The sequence below is a fragment of the Salvelinus alpinus genome, chromosome 4, assembly GCF_045679555.1.
Source record: "Salvelinus alpinus chromosome 4, SLU_Salpinus.1, whole genome shotgun sequence".
Taxonomy (NCBI): domain Eukaryota; kingdom Metazoa; phylum Chordata; class Actinopteri; order Salmoniformes; family Salmonidae; genus Salvelinus; species Salvelinus alpinus.
In genome coordinates this window covers 49,546,386-49,568,080 of record NC_092089.1, presented here as the reverse complement: position 1 = coordinate 49,568,080, position 21,695 = coordinate 49,546,386, and the positions used below count along the sequence as shown (strand labels likewise).

The 21,695-nt window shown below is 45.6% G+C and overlaps 1 protein-coding gene across 2 annotated transcripts in view; it reads right to left on the bottom strand.

Annotated features, from left to right (window-relative positions):
- The window catches only part of LOC139573860 (mannosyl-oligosaccharide 1,2-alpha-mannosidase IA-like), a 216,271-nt gene that overhangs the window by 69,697 nt on the left and 124,879 nt on the right, over positions 1–21,695 (bottom strand). For both annotated transcript variants that reach the window (XM_071397788.1, XM_071397789.1), the window contains exon 3: positions 18,563–18,678. In XM_071397788.1, the coding sequence (XP_071253889.1) occupies positions 18,563–18,678 (116 nt within the window). The remainder of the gene's footprint in view (positions 1–18,562; positions 18,679–21,695) is intronic.

Here is a 21,695-nt window from a genome sequence, read left to right as displayed (position 1 = left end):
AATCCCTCCATCTCTCCCATTGTCTGAGGAGTAGAAGGCATCGGAGAGGGGGTAGTTATTGAGGAAAAGAAGGTTTGGCGAATGCACCTCAAAGCTGTTCTCTCTGAGTGTACACACAAAGGCACTCAGACACAAATACACACACAAACAAGAACACGACAGCAGACATGTGTCTCCAGGAGGTCACAGGCAGGGAGAACGCTCTCCTAATGCAGCTCTCTCATGGGACACTCCTCCACTCTCTCTCTCTCTCTCTCTCCATCTCTCATTCCATCTCTCCCTCCTTGTTCAGTCCATTTTTTCCTGTGTGTGTGTGCCAATGGTACATCAGATCAATGTTTTCATCCAAATCTCTAAATGGATTCCCGAGCCCTGTCACTATGCTGGCTGAAAGGCAAAAATACCATTCTGTAGTTGGGATTCAAATCTTATCATTCCTCTAATCTGAAGTTCAGATGAAAAACCCATAAACACATCTGTGCAGAGTATACAAGGGAAAACATTGTTTGCCATCCATCACAATTCATCTCTGATCACCAACCTAATGGCACTGAGCCAGTGCCAACCTCTGCTTACCTACGTCAAGAGCTAAGGCTAGAGAGGGAATTCAAATGTCACTGGTGTTACAGTAAATAACAGGACGTAGTATCTGTAATAAACCACCCACACATTGTTCTCCTCCAGCAGAGATAGGATGTCAGCAGGATGTCTTGACCTCATGGCTGGGGCATGGCATCTTCAGTCAAGCAGCCCCTCATATGATACATGTCCTCAGGTTTCAGTAGCCCTAATGACTGGAGCCCTGTGGAGGCACGTTTACAGTGGACATGAGGCCAGATCAGGTCAGCCATCAGGCCTACTGAGGTAAACAACAAGAGCCTGATCCAGATCTGCTCCAAGAGCCTAGACAGCTGCAAGGTCTACTAAGTTTGCACAGTGAGCTTCCAGAAATCAGATAGCAAACGCCAACCTACTTAAACCAGTTGATAAACAAGGAAGGAAAGACAAGTTCGTACCCAAGGGTGGTCTTCCAGTTTAGAACAGCCAGGAGTCGCAGATGAACGAACACAACCTACTTGTCTTTGGAGCAAAAATTCATGTTCTGGCAGAGTAAGGGTAGGGTACAGTAGGCGGTTGCTCGGGGAGATGACAAAGAGACAAGAAACATTTTGATCTGTTACCCAGCATTGTTAAGAATAAAAAGCTCAAAAAGGTTTATCAAAGCATACCATGGAATGATCACGTCTTACTTTATAAGCTACACATTATTCATCTGCATATGAGCTGTTTATCATATCTAGGCACTTACTGATGGCCAGAGACGCATTATGCAAATGTAAACTGGTGAACTGAGTCATCTCATACTGAAGCATTTTAATTGAAATAACATGTCATTTCTCACAATCAAGGCATCGTTTTTTTGTGAATAGGGGTTCAATAAGGGCACTACAATATATCAATCAGTATGTAATAAATCAGGGTAATTTCTAGGGGTTTGATAAAGTGAACCCCTGCTCTCTCGGCTGACGGTCACTCTGTTTTTCAGATGAAAGTTTCAGGCCAGTTATACAACTTTGCTGCACAGTTTAGGCCTGAGGTTTCAAGATTCCTCTGAAGGTGAATAGAACAGCTATACTCTTCTTCCATCATCGGCCCCACAGCAATTGGCAACATTTTTGGCATTTTCTAACAAAAGTCAAAATATTTGAAGAAATCAATGTCTGCTTTTCTGGTAAGATAATCAGATAATGTTCTTTTGATCTTTTCTGCATGACTGGATTTGATTAACCCTCTCGTAACTGTAAACTGACCTCTGGGGACATTATGAATGATATAACGCAAGTAAGAATGGTGCCTGTGGGTTTCAATTCATAATAGATACCCCCTTTCCATCTTAATAGAGACACACGTACAGTACCAGTCAAAAGTTTGGACATACCTACTCATTCAAGGGTTTTTCTTTATTTTACTATTTTCTACATTGTAGAATAATAGTGAAGACATCAAAACGATTAAATAACACACATGGAATCATGTAGTAACCAAAAAAGTGTTAAACAAATCAAAATCTATTTTATATTTGAGATTCTTCAATGTAGCCACCCTTTGACTTGATGACAGCTTTGCACACCCTTGGAATTCTCTCAACCAGCTTCATGAGGTAGTCACCTGGAATGCATTTCAATTAACAGGTGAGCCTTGTTAAAAGTTAATTTGTGGAATTTCTTTCCTTCTAAACTAATGTGTTTGAGCCAATCAGTTGTGTTGTGACAAGGTAGGGGTGGTATACAGAAGATAGCCCTATTTATAATAATGACAATTACAACAATAATGAATAATGAACACTTATTTTAACTTAATATAATACATAAATAAAATCTATTTAGTCTCAAATGAATAATCAAACATGCTCAATTTGGTTTAAATAATGCAAAAACAGTGATGGAGAAGAAAGTAAAAGTGCAATATGTACCATGTAAAAAAGCTAACGTTTAAGTTCCTTGCTCAGAACATATTAAAGCTGGTGGTTCAGTATTCCCAGTTCATCAATATTCCCAGTTAACCTGTTTGGGCTATAGGGGGCGTATTGGAAAAACTGGAAAATATGTGCAAATTTTCAAACGGCCTCTTAATCAATTTTTGCTCTTACAATATGCATATTGTTAATACTATTGGATAGAAAAGAGTCTCTAGTTTCTAAAACCGTTTTAATTTTTTCTCTGAGTGGAACACAAGTCCTTTGGCAGCACTTTCCCCGACCAGGAAGTAAAATGCAAGATGTTTATGCTCGCTTCAACGCTCTGCCTATACATGGTCATGCCACCTATGACCCGAAACACACCTCGTACGCCTTCCTCTGGGTGTCAAGAGGACGTCAGAGGAGAAATCTTGCGTTTATCTTGTTCTGACGTGAAATAAGACCTATTTCTTTGACGTGACCGTCAATTTCAGGAAGTCAGAAGCGCGCGACTTGGGAGAGATATCATGTTTTGTTTTGCTGCCGTTTCGGATGTGAACTATCTCCAGCTCGGATTTGATTTGATAAATGAGACCATGTCATCGTAATGTATGTTTTTTCAATATAGTTTAATCAGATTATTTGAATTTTTTCGGGAGTTTTGCCGTGTTCCGTAATGTTTACTTTGTTTACGTTGGAGAGATCCGTGCCACTCGACTAGTACCCCTGCTAAATGAAGATGGAAAGTTGCCATTCTGAATGGATTGAACGACTCTTCTGGACTAAGGACAACTTGATCAACATTCTGATGAAAGATCAGCCAAAGTAAGACCAAATTTATAATGTTATTTCATATATCTGTCGTGCATGTCAACTGGTCGCGCGCGCCCAAGTGTGTCTGTCTGGCGTGGCTATGCTAATTTAGCGCTACATTTAGTTTTCGATGTAAAACATTTAATAAATCGGAAATATTGTCTGGAATCACAAGAATCCTGTTTTTCAATTGCTGCACAGTATGTATTTCTCAGAAATGCTTTATGAGGAGTAATTAGGTATTTGATGTTGGTGTCTGTAAATGTTATGGCTGCTTTCTGATTGTAGCTGAAATGTAATTTATGATTTATACCATAAATATGCACATTTAAAAAAAAAAAACATGCTATACAATAAATATGTTATCAGACTGTCATCTTATGAAGTTGTTTCTTGGTTAGTGGCTATATATATCTTCATTTGGTCGAATTAGTGATAGCTGGTGATGGACGTAAAAACTGATTGGTGTTAGAAAGTGGTGTCTTTTGCTAAGGTGGTTAGCTAATAGATTTACATATTTTGTCTTCCCTGTAAAACATTTAAAAAATCGGACATGTTGGCTAGATTCACAAGATGTCTGCCTTTCATATGCTGTATTGGACTTGTTAATGTGTGAAAGTTAAATATTTAAAAAAATATATTTTTTTTGAATTTGCCGCTCTGCCTTTTCAATGGAATGTGGGAGGAGTGCCGCTAGCGGCACCCGTGGCCCCTAAAGGTTAAGAAGTTTTAGGTTGTAGTTATTACAGGAATTATGAAGTGTTGACTATTTCTCTCTATACCATTTGTATTTCATATACCTTTGACTATTGGATGTTCTAATAGGCACGTTTGTAACGGCTGTCTTCCTCTGAAGAGGTGTAGCAGGGATCGGACCAAGACGCAGAGTGGTAAGTGTCCATGTTTTAGTATAAATAAACTGAACACTACACAAATACAAAAATAATAAACGTGAACAAACCGAAACAGTCCTATCAATTAAGGTAGGCTGTTCACACCGTTTGTTTGTGGGTGATTGTCTTCCGTGTCTGTGTATGTACCACACGGGACTGTTTCGTTTGTTTAGTCTGTTCCTGTTCGTGCGTTCTTCGTGTTATGTAAGTTCTCATGGCCAGGTCGGTCTACGTCGTTTTTGTTATTTTGTAATTTATCAAGTGTGCTTCGTGTTCGTCTTGTTTAATAAATTCATTATGTATTCCACAAAAGCTGCGTTTTGGTCCGATCCATGCTCCTCCTCAGACGAGGAGGAGAACATCCGTTACAGAATCACCCACCAACCTAGGATCAAGCAGCGTGGGAAGAAGCAGCGTGATAAGCGGCAGCAGGAGCAGCGCAAGGAGGAATGGCAATGAGAGCAAGGTCTGGACTACACTACGTGGGAAGAGATCGACAGGTGGGCGATCGACCCAGGGAGAGTGCCGGAGCCCGCCTGGGATTCTCTGGCGCAGTGTGAGGAGGGATACCGGCGAATCGAGGCAGCACGACGACGCGGTAGGAAGCCTGTGAGTCAAGCCCAAAAATGTCTTGGGGGAGGGGGCTAAAGGGTAGTGTGGCGAAGTCAGGTAGGAGACCTGCGCCAACTTCCCGATCTTACCGTGGAGAGCGAGAGTACGGGCAGACACCGTGTTATGCGGTAAAGCGCACGGTGTCTCCTGTACGTGTGCATAGCCCGGTGCGGGTTATTCCACCTCCCCGCACTGGCAGGGCTAGATTGGGCATTGAGCCAGGTGCCATGAAGCCGGCTCAACGCGTCTGGTCTCCAGTGCGTCTCCTCGGGCCGGCATACATGGCACCAGCCTTACGCATGGTGTCCCCGGTTCGCCAACATAGCCCAGTGCGGGTTATTCCACCTCCCCGCACTGGTCGGGCTACGGGGAGCATTCAACCAGGTAAGGTTGGGCAGGCTCAGTGCTCAAGGGAGCCAGTACGCCTGCACGGTCCGGTATATCCGGCGCCACCTCCCCGCCCCAGCCCAGTACCACCAGTGCCAACACCACGCACCAGGCTTCCAGTGTGTCTCCAGAGCCCTGTTCCTCCTCCATGCACTCGCCCTGTGGTGCGTGTCTCCAGCCCTGTACCACCAGTTCCGGCACCACGCACCAAGCCTCCTATGCGTCTCCAGAGTCCTGTGCGTCCTGTTACTGCTCCTCACACTAGCCTTAAGGTGCGTGTCCTTAGCCCGGTACCACCAGTTCCGGCACCACGCACCAGGCCTACTGTGCGCCTCAGCCGGCCAGAGTCTGCCGTCTGCCCAGTGCCTCTTGCACTGCCCGTCTGCCCAGTGCCGCCTGCACTGCCAGTCTGCCCAGAGCCGCCTGCACTGCCAGTCTGCCCAGAGCCGCCTGCACTGCCCGTCTGCCCAGAGCCGCCTGCACTGCCCGTCTGTCCTGAGCCTTCAAAGCCGTCAGACGGGAGCCGCTAGAGCCTTCCCCCAGACAGGAGCCGCTAGAGCCTTCCGCCAGACAGGAGCAGCCAGAGCCGCCCGCCAGACATGACCAGCCAGAGCCGTCAGCCAGCCATGAGCAGCCAGAGCCGTCAGCCAGCCATGAGCAGCCAGAGCCGTCAGCCAGCCATGAGCAGCCAGAGCCGTCAGCCAGCCATGAGCAGCCAGAGCCGTCAGCCAGCCATGAGCAGCCAGAGCCGTTAGCCAGCCATGAGCAGCCAGAGCCGTCAGCCAGCCATGAGCAGCCAGAGCCGTCAGCCAGTCCGGAGCTGCCCCTTCAGTCTGGTGCTGCTCCTCAGTCCGGAGCTGCCCCTCAGTCCGGTGCTGTCCCTCAGTCCGGAGCTGCCCCTCAGTCCGGTGCTGCCCCTCATCCCGGTGTTGCCCCTTAGTCCGGTGCTGTCCCTTAATCCAGGTGGGTTAATTTGGAGGGTGGCCATTGGGAGGAGGCTACGGAAGCGGGGATTGACTATGGTGGGGTGGGGACAACGTCCAGAGCCAGAGCCGCCACCGTGGACAGATGCCCACCCAGACCCTCCCCTACAGGTTCAGTTTTGCGGCCGGAGTCCGCATCTTGGGGGGGGGGGGTACTGTCACGTTCCTGACCTTATTTTCCTTTGTTTAGCTATGTTTAGTTGGTCAGGACGTGAGCTGGGTGGGCAGTCTATGTTATTTGTTTCTTGTGTAGGTTCATTGTTAATTAGCCTTATATGGTTCTCAATCAGGGGCAGGTGTTTGACGTTTCCTCTGATTGAGAACCATATTAAGGTAGGCTGTTCACACCATTTGTTTGTGGGTGATTGTCTTCCGTGTCTGTGTATGTACCACACGGGACTGTTTCGTTTGTTTAGTCTGTTCCTGTTCGTGCGTTCTTCGTGTTATGTAAGTTCTCATGTCCAGGTCGGTCTACGTCGTTTTTGTTATTTTGTAATTTATCAAGTGTGCTTCGTGTTCGTCTTGTTTAATAAATTCATTATGTATTCCACAAAAGCTGCGTTTTGGTCTGATCCATGCTCCTTCTCAGACGAGGAGGAGAACATCCGTTACCCAATTATAATATAATAAACACAGAAATATGAGCCTTTGTCATTAATATGGCCAAATCCGGAAACTATCATTTCGAAAACAAAACATTGAAATATGGAACCGTTACGTATTTTTTCAAACGACCGCCACAGGAAAGGAATACCCAGAGTTACCGCTGCTGCAGAGGATAAATTCATTAGAGTTACCAGCCTCAGAAATTGCAGCCCAAATAAATGCTTCACAGAGTTCAAGATACAGACACATCTCAACATTAACTGTTCAGAGAAGACTGTGTGAATCAGGCCTTCATGGTCGAACTGCTGCAAAGATACCACCTCTAAAGGACACCAATAAGAAGAAAATACTTTCTTGGGCCAAGAAACATGAGCAATGGACATTATACTGGTTGGAAATCTGTCCTTTGTTCTGATGAGTCCAAATTTGAGATTTTTGGATCCAAACGCTGTGTCTTTGTGAGACGCAGAGTAGGTGAACGGATGATCTCTGCATGTGTAGTTCCCAACGTGAAGCATGGAGGAGGAGGAGGTGTGATGGTGCTTTGCTGGTGACACTGTCAGTGATTTATTTAGAATTCAAGGCACACTTAACCAGCATGGCTATCACAGCATTCTGCCATCTGGATTGCGCTTAGTGGGACAATCATTTGTTTTTCAACAGGGCAATGACCCAACACACCTCCAGGCTGTGTAAGGGCTATTTGAACAAGAAGGAGAGTGATGTAGTGCTGCATCAGATGACCTGGCCTCCACAATCACTCGACCTCAACCCAATTGAGATGGTTTGGGATGAGTTGCACCGCAGAGTGAAGGAAAATCAGCCAACAAGTGCTCAGCATATGTGGGAACTCCTTCAAGACTGTTAGAAACACATTACAGGTGAAACTGGTTGAGAGAATGCCAAGAGTGTGCATCAAGGCAAAGGGTGGCTACTTTGAAGAATCTAAAATATATTTTGATTTGTTTAAAAAAAATGTGGTTACTACATGATTACATATGTGTTATTTCATAGTTTTGATGTCTTCACTATTATTCTACAATGTAGAAAATAGTAAAAAAAATAAAGAAAACCCCTTGAATGAGTAGATGAGTCCAACATTTTGACTGGTACTGTAGAAGAACCATTACAAAACCAGAGTAACACATCTAACCTGGTGTGTTTAGGGCAACCGACCAAGCAGGATGGGTCCCTGAAGTGCTTTGCCTGGTCCATTTACACATTCATCTCTTGGCCAAATCAGGGAACACATTAAGTGTTCTCACACATCACACGTCACTCGCTTGACCTTTCAGTGTGACAACAGCCTGCGGGAACATTGCAAGGCTCCCCTCTCTTGCCTCTCAGTTTTGCCCCTGTGCTTCTGGGCTGTTTACAGACACTTTGATATGCAAGCATCTGCGCTCCCTCCAGGCAGGGAAAAGCAACACGCTACACAAGAGATAAACAAAGCTCCTTCTCCTCAGCCCTCTCCAAACGACACCCACGAGAGACTCTCTAACACTGAAGGGCCTGGATGTGCTAATTATCCAGTCAGTTGATGGTCTTTGTTAAGAACAGTGGTGTTTTCTAGGGCAACTTGAATTACCATGTTAATGAATGGTTAGGTTGTAGGTGGTTGGGAACCTTTCCTATTCTAGGTAGACCTTGAGGGAGAGACTCATCTCTGTCATTGGTCTAGAAATATTAGTGTCGATTATAGGCCTATTCCATTGACGTACGAAGGAATACGCATACTGAAATGTCACAAAAAGGATAAGGATATAGCTTGTCTGTGATCACTTGCACAGTTACCCTGTTTGCCCTCTGAATATCTAAGAGAGTGAAAAACCGATGAGCTGGAGCCACAAGAGACAGCTGCTCTGTCTGGATAGATCACAGTGGCCTGTTCTCTTTGAAACACAATCACAAACCTCACTGCAACTTTTCCTCTGAGAGACGAAATCCGAGAGATGTTAGAATGACTATGATGGAGAAACAGAGAGCTGAGAAAGGCAAAAGAGAAGGATTGAAGGCGAGAGCCTCGAAGGAGGGGTAACGGGGGATGGATCTGTCAATAGGGGATAAAACCCAGCCGGCAAGAGTTCATTAATCACTTTCTATTAGCCAACCATGATGAGAGACTTAGACTGGAGACCTGCAAGAGGAAAATACAATTTATCCCCCCTTTTCATCCCACAGCAGTCACTAGACTAACCAGGGGACTCGAAACCCGAAGAAAACGACCCCTTGAAAACTAATATGGGGCTATAAGAGAAGGATCTAAATCACTATCTATGGCAGCCAGGGACTACCAAACCCCCAAAACACTAATCAACACTGACACCTCCAACTATTCATTTGATGTTCGAAACCGATAAACAGCCTGTGGAATTTTGCAAAGTTAACATTAGATGGAGGCATTCCGAAGTTGCTCTTGTCTTTCTAATTGGTTGAGTCACTGGAGGAAAGTGTTTGATCAGAGTATTGCGTCTTCATATGAAATCGTCAGGATGTGCATCAGGATTTTGGGGAGTTTATTTTCGTTTCGGTAGCGGAGGAGAGTGACATTCTACCACCTTAATTCATTTACTCAGCAGCACAAAGACAAATACACTTAACTTTCAGTCTGCCCTCACACCTCTCTATTTCCCACAGTATTAAGTGTAGCCTTGTATTATTCACTAGACTTTGTGGAGAAAATCAACATGGCTTCTGCTGTTTCTGTCACTCACAAAGCTCTTTAGTGGATCAATCTGAAAACAGAGGAACCATCTACACCGAACAAAAATACAAAAGCAACATGCAACAATTTCAAAGAGTGTACTGAGTTAGTTCATATAAGGAAATCAGAATTGAAATACATTCCTTAGGCTCTAATCTATGGATTTCACATGACTGGGAATACAGATATGCATCTGTTGGTCACAGATACCTTAAAAAAAGGTAGTGGCATGGATCAGAAAACCAGTGTGACCACCATTTGCTTCATGCAGCACAATACAGTAGAGTTGATCAGGTTGTTGATTGTGACCTGTGGAATGTTGTCCCACTCCTCTTCTATGGCTGTGCGAAGTTGCTGGATATTGGTGGGACATTATTACGAAAAGGTAATCGCCACACTGAAACTTTTACTTTGAATGGATACCGTCGCATCGCTTATTGATGCTGACTTGACACATGCACCGCGTCCGCAGTGGTGAAACGGCTAGATGATCCGACTCTGAGGGGTTTTGCGCTGCACACACTCACTGATCAATACAATAACATTCTCGCCCACCCCCACACACACTGATCCAATGAAATGGCAGACTTCTTGACACACACACACACAGATCCAATAACATTTTTATTCTGCAACACTGTTTTATTTTAAGTGTGAGACGTCCAATCAGATAATACAGATCATCTTCTGACAGCTAGCTTGATTGACAGCTAAATACGCAGATGTGTTCTGCAGGCATTGCACATGTGGATAGTTAACTGCCATTTAAGTTTTTTTTAAACGTGCAGCTTCCTCTTCATCTACTGCTGCATCCAATGTCAATAACAAGGCAGACAACCCGGTCCCGGTCAAGAAGAGAAAATACGATCCCGACTTCATCAAATATGGTTTTAAAAATGTCGCTGGAAGAAATGGCAGCAGTTTTACGGGCGCCCAACCAATTGTGCTATTACGTGGGGGTTTTTGCGTTATTTGTAACTTATTTTGTACATAATGTTTCTGCAACCGTAACTTACGGCAAAAAAGAGCTTCTGGATATCAGGACAGCGATCACTCACCTCGGATTAGACAAAGATTTTTTCTTCAACAAACAAGGTGCACAAGACATCCTCCAAACATCCGGCAGGGCCGACATCCATGTTATTTGCAAGAGGATGCAACGCAGGTAGAGAGGACAAAGAGCCGGATGCCTGGTCAGGACCCGAAAAGGCGAGTGGGAAAGCTGCCATTACCGTCAATACTACTCGCCAACGTGCAATCATTGGACAATAAACTAGACGAGGTACGATCACGAATATCCTACCAACGGGACATCAAAACTGTAATATCCTATGTTTCACGGAATCGTGGCTGAATGACGACATGGATATTCAGCTAGCGGGATACACGCTGCACCGGCAAGATAGAAAAGCACACTAAGACGAGGGGCGGCGGTCTGTGCATATTTGTAAACAACAGCTGGTGCACGAAATCTAAGGAAGTCTCTAGATTTTGCTCGCCTGAAGTAGAGTATATTGTGATAAATTGCAGGCTACACTACTTGCCTAGAGAGTTCTCAGCTATACTTTTCGTGGCTGTTTATTTACCACCACAGACAGATGCTGGCACTAAGACCGCACTCAGTCAGCTGTATAAGGCAATAAGCAAACAGGATGCCACTCACCCAGAGGTGGCGCTCCTAGTGGCCGGAGACTTTAATGCAGGGAAACTTAAATCAGTTCTACCAAATTTCCATCAACATGTTAAATGTGCAACCAGAGGGAAAACAATTCTAGATCACCTGTACTGTGCGGGACTCTAACCCAGAAGCTTACAAGAAATCCTGCTATGCCCTGCGACGAAACATCAAACAGGCAAAGTGTCAATACAGGGCTAAGATTGAATTATACTACACCGGCTCCGACGCTTGTCTTATGTGGCAGGGCTTGCAAACTATTACAGACTACAAAGGGAAGCACAGCCACGAGCTGCCCAGGGACACGAGCCTACCAAACGAGCTAAATCACTTCTATGCTCGCTTTGAGCATGAGAGCATCAGCTGTTCCAGGCGACTGTGTGATCACGCTCTCCGTAGCCAACGTGAGTAAGACCTTTAAACAGGTCAACATACACAAGGCTGCGGGGCCAGATGGATTACCAGGACGTGTGCTCCGGGCATGTGCTGACCAGTGGTGGGCCGTCAGGGCCTGCAAGGCCTTCTCTGCTGGCCTAAACATCATCAGAATATAATTTTTTTTTAAATATATATTTTCCCACAAATATGTATTAAATTATTCCCCAGAGTAAGAGTTATACTCTTCATTTCATAGCTTTCCTCTTGGTTGCACTGCTTCCAGCCCCAGGTTGAGATTTGGAGGGCTGGTCTTTATGTTAGATCTTTTATCCAATCATATTCAGCCATCATGTGTTGCCAGGGGTCTAAAATCTGCCCTCAGGCCTTCAGAATCAACAGTGCGGGCGCTTGTAGCTTATAGTGAATGGAAATGAAAATTTAGTGTCAACCAATCAGCTTTAGAGTTGGCTATTGTACGCCTGCTAGCTGGCTCCAGTGTTACACAGGAGCCAGCTAGCAGGCGTAGTGCGTGCACGTCTTTTGATTGGATTACCAATATTGAGAGGCAGGTCCTATGGGCAGGTCTATGCAGATCTAGGAAACTGAATTTGATAAACAAATTAATTTGCGTACTACTAAGCTGTTTTTTCAACCCACAATGGCGGAAGGAGGAGAAGATATCGATTTGGTCGAGGATATAATTATAACGCCATTCTCAAGACGAACTTTTCAAGAAAAGTTAGACATTGTAAGGAGAGGTCGCCCGACGCCACAAAGCCTGTCACAGGCGGGAAAGCCACTTTCAAAGTTTCAACTACGAGCGCTGTCAATGGCTCACAGGCTCCGAGAAGCACTGCAAACTGTACTGCTGGGAATGCCTATTATTTGCAAGTGATCGATTTGGTGTTTGGAGCCACACTGGCTTTGCAAACTTGAGTTGTCTAACCAAGGCAGCAACGAGACTCCAAAGTACGGCTGGGCACTTACAAGCAATTGTGCTTTTGAAAACTTTTGGGGACACCGGAGTGGATCTACAGCTCAAAAAACAAGCGTGCAGGGCAACGGAGCTGCACAATGAAAAGGTGAAGGGAAATATTGAAAAGACTCATTGATTGTGTCATGTTTTTGGGTAAACACTGTTTACCCAAAAATGTCAATTTGTCAATTTCAAGGTGACGCAACGCCTGGTTATACTGCGTTTCTGTCTAAATGTATAGTGTCTAGAGCCATGGCATCATAATGATGGTAATAAGAGGTGGATTAATTCGGGTGGGACTGTGTAGTACCTCACTGAAGGCCCAGGCCCCAGGCCCACGGCACGCCACTGGTGCTGACCAACTGGCAGGTGTCTTCACTGACATTTTCAACATGTCCCTGATTAAGTCTGTAATACCAACATGTTTCAAGCAGACCACCATAGTCCCTGTGCCCAAGAACACAAAGGCAACCTGCCTAAATGACTACAGACCCATAGCACTCACGTCTGTAGCCATGAAGTGCTTTGAAAGGTTGGTAATGGCTCACATCAATACCATTATCCCAGAAACCCTAGACCCACTCCAATTTGTATACTGCCCAAACAGATCCACAGATGATGCAATCTCTATTGCACTCCACACTGCCCTTTCCCACCTGGACAAAAGGAACACTTACGTGAGAATGTTATTCATTGACTACAGCTCAGCGTTCAACACCATAGTACCCTCAAAGCTCATCACTAAGCTAAGGATCCTGGGACTAAACGCCTCCCTCTGCAACTGGACTTCCTGACAGGCCGCCCCCAGGTGGTGAGGGTAGGTAGCAACACATCTGCCATGCTGATCCTCAACACTGGAGCTCCCCAGGGGTGCGTGCTCAGTCCCCTCCTGTACTCCCTGTTCACCCACGACTGCATGGTCAGGCACAACTCCAACACCATCACACCATCACTCAGACGACACAACAGTGGTAGGCCTGATCACCGACAACGACGAGACTGCCTATAGGGAGGAAGTCAGAGACCTGGCCGGGTGGTGCCAGAATAACAACCTATCCCTCAACGTAACCAAGACTTAGGAGATTATTGTGGACTACAGGAAAAGGAGGACTGAGCACGCCCCCATTCTCATCGACAGGGCTGTAGTGGAGCAGGTTGAGAGCTTCAAGTTCCTTGGTGTCCACATCAACAACAAACTAGAATGGTCCAAACACACCAAGACAGTCGTGAAGAGGGCACGACAAAGCCTATTCCCCCTCAGGAAACTAAAAAGATTTGGCATGGGTTCTGAGATCCTCAAACGGTTTTACAGCTGCAACATCGAGAGCCTCCTGACTGGTTGCATCACTGCCTGGTACGGCAACTGCTCGGCCTCTGACCGCAAGGCACTACAGAGGGTAGTGCATACGGCCCAGTACGTCACTGGGGCTAAGCTGCCTGCCATCCAGGACCTCTACACCAGGCGGTGTCAGAGGAAGGCCCTAAAAATTGTCAAAGACCCCAGCCACCCCAGTCATAGACTGTTCTCTCTACTACCGCATGGCAAGCAGTACTGGAGTGCCAAGTCTAGGACAAAAAAGGCTTCTCAACAGTTTTTACCCCCAAGCTATAAGACTCCTGAACAGGCAATCAAATGGCTACCCGGACTATTTGCATTGTGTGCCCCCCCAACCCCCCCACCTCTCTTTTTACGCTGCTGCTACTCTCTGTTTATCATATATGCATAGTCACTTTAACTATACATTCATGTACATACAGTACTACCTCAATTGGGCCGACCAACCAGTGCTCCCGCACAGTGGCTAACCGGGCTTTCTGCATTGTGTCCCACCCACCACCCGCCAACCCCTCTTTTACGCTACTGCTACTCTCTGTTCATCATATATGCATAGTCACTTTAATCATATCTACATGTACATACTACCTCAATCAGCCTGACTAACCGGTGTCTGTATGTAGCCTCGCTACTGTATATAGCCTGTCTTTTTACTGTTGTTTTATTTCTTTACCTACCTATTGTTCACCTAACACCTTTTTTTGCACTATTGATTAGAGCCTGTAAGTAAGCATTTCACTGTAAGGTCTACACCTGTTGTATTCGGCACACGTGACAAATAAACTTTGATTTGATTTACAAATAAGACAGGCAGGGTGAGTGTAGACCGCAGTGCGTCCTATGCAACGAGCTGTTAGCTAATGAGAGCATGAAACCCTTCCAAAATGAAAAGACACAAAGATAAGACAGCTGACTTTTAAAAAAAGAAGGAAATGTCAATATCTGGAGGCCTCACAAGATTCATTGAAGAACCTATGCACGGTACAAGAAAAGGCACTTCGCATCATACCTTGTGGCCCAGCGCATTGCTAAGTGCAAAAAAAGCCCACACCAGCGCAGAGGATCTCATACCCCCTGCTGCGATTGATATGTGAACTGAAATCTTGGGAGAGTTTGCTGACAAACAACTTAAAACCACATCCCTATCCAATGACACCACGAAGAGGAGAATTCGGGACAGACATCAGAGCGCATCAGTGCAAATGGCCATTACGCACTGCAGCTAGATGAATCCACTGATGTGGCTAACCATACATTAGAATGGGATGGGATAATAACTTTGAGGAGCAGTTCCTTTTTAGTGCGGATTTGCCCACCACCACCACTGCAGAGGCTGTCTTTAACACAATGAATATTACATTTACATTTTACATTTAAGTCATTTAGCAGACGCTCTTATCCAGAGCGACTTACAAATTGGTGCATTCACCTTATGATATCCAGTGGAACAACCACTTTACAATAGTGCATCTAACTCTTTTAAGGGGGGGGGGGGGGGGGGGGTTAGAAGGATTACTTTATCCTATCCTAGGTATTCCTTAAAGAGGTGGGGTTTCAGGTGTCTCTCATATTCAGGTGAATATGTACCTGGGCTCCGTGGGACTGGCCTGGGATGGGTGCCATGATGTGAAAGCACCCCGTTGTAGTAAAGCAGATCCTGGAGATGGCACCGAGTGCGACGTGGAACCACTGCTTCCTACATAGGGAGGCATTGGCAGCGAAGGACATGGTGCCTGAGCTCCACGCCACTCTCCAGGATGTGATCCAGCGTGTCAACTATATCAAAAAGAGTTCTAGGGAAAGCAGGTGTTTTAGGCCTTCTGCAGGGATATGGGGAGGGAGCACCATCAGGTGCTTTATCATGCAGAGGTCCGCTGGCTTTCCAGGTGTAAAGTGTTTGGTCGCTTTTATGAGCTTCGAGCAGAGATTGCTGCGTTTCTTTTGGTAAACAAGTCCCCTCTGCCCGAACTTTCCGATTGTGAGGAAACGCTCGCGCAGGTTCCCTACCTGGTGGATATTTTTGATCTGAATTCTCTCAATGTGTCAATGCAAGGGAGGGGGCACAATCGATTATGAACAGAGGGACAAAGTGGATGCCTTCAAGATGAAGCTTACTGTTTGGGCAAATCATGTTTCTAACGGGAGGGTTGACATGTTTCCCAATGCTGATTTCAAGATTCAGAATCAGATCAACAAAGTGCACGGCGAAACACCGTTAAATAGCATCTTGTCAAGCTGCAGGGAAAGTTTTGCGACAACTTCCCGGAGGAGAACAGGAGACAAGACGACTGGATACGGGGACCCCTATCGAGTGGAGATGGGAAGCATCACGTTGCCAAGCAACGGAGAGGATCAGCTGGTGGAGCTGTCATTTGATTGTGGACTGAGCTCCCGGAAATGACACTGTCACAGTTCTGGTGCAGCGTAATGGGAGAGTATCCTGCTCTCGCCTGTCTTGCAGTCAAAATCATGCTACCGTTCAGCACTACCTATCTGTGTTAGTGAGTTATTGTTCAATGTGTTAATTATTGTTGTTAATTAATTCTGACATTCATTTGACATTTTATTGAACTGGTCAAAAACGTACACCTTAAAAAACATTTCACGGTTGTGAAACTATTCACATGGTAATTGCTGATTAAGAAATGCTTATGATTGTTGCTTTTCTATTTGAAACACTGGTATGTGTTACTTTTCATGAACATTATTGGACTGCTTTTGATGTCATGTTGTGAGTCTGACCATTTATTACTCCCCACTCCTGAACTGGTGGCCTAATTAAATAGCTTATTCTCTTCAATTGGTAAATGTTTTCTCAGTTAATATGTCTGTGTAATGACTTTCTTTAATACCATAATAGTAGCCCGTTGAGGCAGAGTCTATTTTGCAAGTGAAGCCTGCCCAAGAAGGCAGCTGCAATACAACATTACTCAATTGCCATTGTCAAATTTGGGTCCCCAGCCAAAACCGATTGAGAACCACTTGGTTAGAGCATGAATGACTGCGTTGTTAGTGGTTTAATTAGGTGCATAAGGTTCCGTAGCGTTAACGTGTGGGGAAAAAATGTAATTTTAACATTCTCTTTTGCCACTTTGTAAAACTAAATGGCTGAGCCTAAAAACGGATCAAGGTTTGGAACAATCCCTATAAGTCAATAAGATCCCTGCCCCAGTTCCCAAAGTATGGTGACTTTGACCTAAAATGGCCTGGCGTCCATAACAGGACAGATATCCGTCCACTCAGACGAGGAGACCCTCTGGGACAATTGATCGGAGGAGTTGGAGAATGGTGACAGATTGACCTCGCTAGCCCAGTGACAAAGTGCGGCCGGGAGTGTAAATCCTCCCTGGGTGTCTTTATGATGCTGACGAGGTTGCTGTTTGTCATGGGCTGCCGTTACTGAGTGTCTCTTGCCCTGGCTCTCTCTGCCAAGACCAGGAGCTACTGCTGCACACCCACATCGATAGTCATCTTCACATTGCCCAACTGCTGCCAGAGGGAAAGACTGAAAAACTGTGTGTGTGTGAACTCGTGTGTGAGTGAGCGGGCGGGAGAAGAAAGAAAAACAGAGGAAGAAAGGGAGGGAGTAGAGAGTTAGAAAGGAGCGAGACATGGCTTGCGTTGTGTGTCTAAAATGGTATACATGTTCTGTACAAACACCGTTCTTTGCACGTCGACATCTATTGACATCTAAGTCCAGCTCATCTAAGTTCACAGCAACTACTAAGAGCACGTCAAACCCGTCACTCAGGAGGTTTGAGTAGATTTCAGTATAATTTCCCAAGAGGGACAACGCCGAAGTGCTGTAGGGAATAGCCAGATCAATGAATAGACAATAGAAAATGCTTGACCTCAGACAATGTATCACCTTAACACAATAAAGACATCTCTTAGCCAGTACATCTCAGGGAGATGATATTTGATTAGTGACTAAACCAAATTGCCTTTGGACAAAATTAACTATCCTAATGAGGGACTCCACAGAGTGGAATTGAGGGCCTATAACTAGTCCGTTAGCAACAGGGCACACAAAGCCTGGCGGCGCTTACCTTGCTGGCTGGCACCATCACGCTCACTCACTCAGTTTCCACATAATGTCCAAACTGGCAGACCTCTCTGTTCCCGACTCCAAGAAGAAGTCTATTATCATGGAATTACTCAATGGGGAGGCCAATGACCTCCTCTCTCTCTCTCCATGCTTCCACATACATTCTCTCTTACTCGCACCCTTTTTTATTCATCCAATCCCACAGCACACAGAGTTCTGGGAGAGTTCAAATCATCCCATGGCACAGTAACAAATCGTGGTTAGAATGGATCAGTTGTTCAGGGTTGGCCACACAAGACATCCTTTACTCCACCTGGAATGCCCTATATAGCTCTGGCAAACTGCCCCACCCCCTGGACAGGACTTTGGGTCCGTCAGGGGACAACCGGCTTAAAATCAACCTGGCACACTAAGAGCACTGGTGATAACTTTATTAAGTGTATGCCATCCTAACAAGTGCCAAGTCAGACAGCCTACTTCTGGTGTTGGGGTAGTTGATTGGTACTCCAACATAAATGGCAGAGTAACTATCCAATAAGATAGGAGGGATTGAAAACTTGGTCAATCAGGGGACACCAGATGGCCTAAAATCAACCGCAGCACTAAGACCACTACTAAGAGTGTTTGTGGTAGACGATTGGTCCTCCAACATGAATGGCAGAGATAATATCCAATGAGTGAGTTTGATCTTACCGAGTTCAGGTCCAGGCTGGTCTCCACCCACTCCTTTGCGTCATTGTATTCGTCCATTAATCCCATTATATACAGCGTGTCCAGAGAATCCACGATGGAGGCTCCCCTCAGACCACCTGCAAAACACACAGGACACAGAACAGTCAGAACCATGGGGTATAGGGACTTGCAGTGCCAGACATCACACTGCATTCTCGTTCTGGGTGAATTTAGAATGACTAGAGATGAGGCTCAGAGACAGAAAGAAGTACCAAGACCGCAAAGTAAAGTTAAGCCAAGCCCTAAAATGCCAAACCCCAGCTATCACATCTGCATCTTTAATCTTGAATTATGGTATGACATTGTGTAGGCTAGATGAAAGGCATCTACCTCCAAGATGAACATTAACAGTCTAGCCTGCTGCGTTCCTAATTGCATTCAGTGCTGGAACTGTGATCCCTATGCTCCAATGGCTGGTTGTAGATGCACTTCATTTGAGGTTATTAAATTCCCTTCACAACCTTAATAAGAAATGCTCAGAGGCTTTTATTCAATCCCACAGCCCTTAAGAGCAAGATTGGATGGTCTTTTTCTTCTCATATGAAGAAATATGCGATGCGCGGCTGGCTGTAATGGAAAGAGCTGTGAACAGAGGAATCGGTGTCCTCATTGTGTTACTGAGCAAAAGAGTTGCAGGAGAGACACACCAACTGGAAGCCTGAAAATGGAGTAATAACAAGAGCGGAAACTAGGCCAAGATATACCGCAGGACTGGCCATTACATGCACTGTAGGGCTTGAAAACAGAACTAAAAGGTACAGTAACCCATCCGTCTGAAAAATATGATGTGCACCTTCATGTTCACCCGTAAACAGAGCTCAACACAGATACGGTGTCTATCTGATGCAACAACACATCAACGCAACAACACATCAACACAGCAACCTGGCACATGAAAGTGGTGCGGTTCTTATGAGCAGTTATTGTGTGGCTCGGCAGATACGCAAATGTAAAATCGTACCTTGAGGCGACAAAACATTCACGAAGCAGAGGCAACAGAACACAGGAGGCGAGAAGGGGAGCGATAGTTTCTCTAACCCGAGTCATTTGAATTTGGCCGGACTGTGCAATGCAGTGGGCGGCTAAGACGCCAGGGTTTGGCTTGTCTGATGTGGTTTGGGTGGCGGAGACAGACGTCAAACTCTCTTATCGTCATGCAAGCCTCCTCCCTGCAAACCCCAACTCAGCTTTCCTCTGACCCTCGAATATTTCTGCCTCAGATTTCCTTTTAATCTAAATAATCATAGCCTACATGTAATAGTAGCCTACAATATGTGCTTTTCAGATTACCCAGAAAGCCTCTCACATTGTTGACCTTTGACCCTACCACATTGCCTATTGAGGTCAGCTGATAAGGTAAGCGGAGAGGGCGTAGGGTTCATAGGTGACATGACTGAGTGATTGGCGTCATATACACACTATCAGCCCTATGTCATATATTAGGGCTGTTGGTCACTTGGATAGTCCAGATTTTTTTTCAGATCAACAAACTATACGTTGCTAAGCAACTGATTTCTAAGGTTACGGTTAGGGTTAGAATAAGGGTAAAGGTTAGGGCTAGGGTTAAGTTTCGGGTTAGAGCTAGGGTCAGTTTTAGTAGATAGAGAGTGTTACCAGGCTATTTACTCGATTTTATCCCTTGGAGGACTGCAGTGCCTTTCTCACTCATAATTCTTTACACGGCCACTTTGCTCCAAAACCTTTAAGTCTGATGTGTGGTTGCAGGGCTCAGTGACAGGGCTCTCAGTGTGTTGTCTCTCCACTGCCACGGTCAGTCGCCTCCCATCTAAAACATGCACCCACCCACCAACCAACCACGCAGCTAGTCACCTCCCATCTAACATACATCCCTACCCACCAACCACGCAGCTAGTCACCTCCCATCTAACACATATCCCTACCCACCAACCACGCAGCTAGTCACCTCCCATCTAACACACACCCCTACCCACCAACCACGCAGCTAGTCACCTCCCATCTAACACACACCCCTACCCACCAACCACGCAGCTAGTCACCTCCCATCTAACATACATCCCTACCCACCAACCACGCAGCTAGTCACCTCCCATCTAACACACATCCCTACCCACCAACCACGCAGCTAGTCACCTCCCATCTAACACACACCCCTACCCACCAACCACGCAGCTAGTCACCTCCCATCTAACACACATCTCAGCCCACTTCAGCTGGGTTGACCCTGACAGGGATTCACCTTACATTGAGAATGAGAGGGCACTGCTACCGTCCAGCTATAGCTAAGCACATAGCGGCCGATTCAGAGTAGAGATAAGCATGCATAACTTGGGCACTGCTACCCTACAGCTAGAGTCACTGCCCAGTCACGGGAAATCCATAGATTAGGGCCTAATGAATTTATTTAAATTGACTGATTTCCTTATATGAACTGTAACTATTTTTGTTCGGTAGTTTCATATATGCTATGAATGTAATGTACGTCACTGACATCTTGCCGACACTGTGAAAACTCTGTGAACCAAAGTGAACTTTTTCCTGTCTCTAGCAGATCTCGTTGCGAAGTCCGTTGCCAGCAAACAAAGACTCTCAAAAGCATATTCTCCATTTCCGTTTGTGAAGGACTCTCACTATGCATAGTGAGCACTTGACTGTACTGTTGCAATTTGATGACAAATCGTGTTTCAGAGCACACAGAGGAAAAAAACGATAGCTAATACTCCTCAATACCGATCCCGGCGGCGGCGAACGTCAGGGAGCAGTGGGGTGTGGAAAACTCCTATTGAAAACAGCAGCAACTAAGCACAGATGATTGATGGACTCAGGTGAGAGAGGTAACAGATCAATCCATCACACATTACTCCCAGGGTCCCAGGGCCCCATGGCCCCATGGCCCAAACATAAACTTTATTTATTTCAGAGGCCCTTCACCAAGGTGCCTTGGTGGCTGTATGAGCACTTGGTGCAGGTAGGGTTACTGGGGTATTTATCAATACATTTTACACACAGGAGTGGCTTTGGTCATCACATTCAGGTAATACCGACCATTAACCATCAAAGCTTAAGTGAGGAATCTATAATCTAACCTTGACAGTCAGCCACAAAAACAACAACA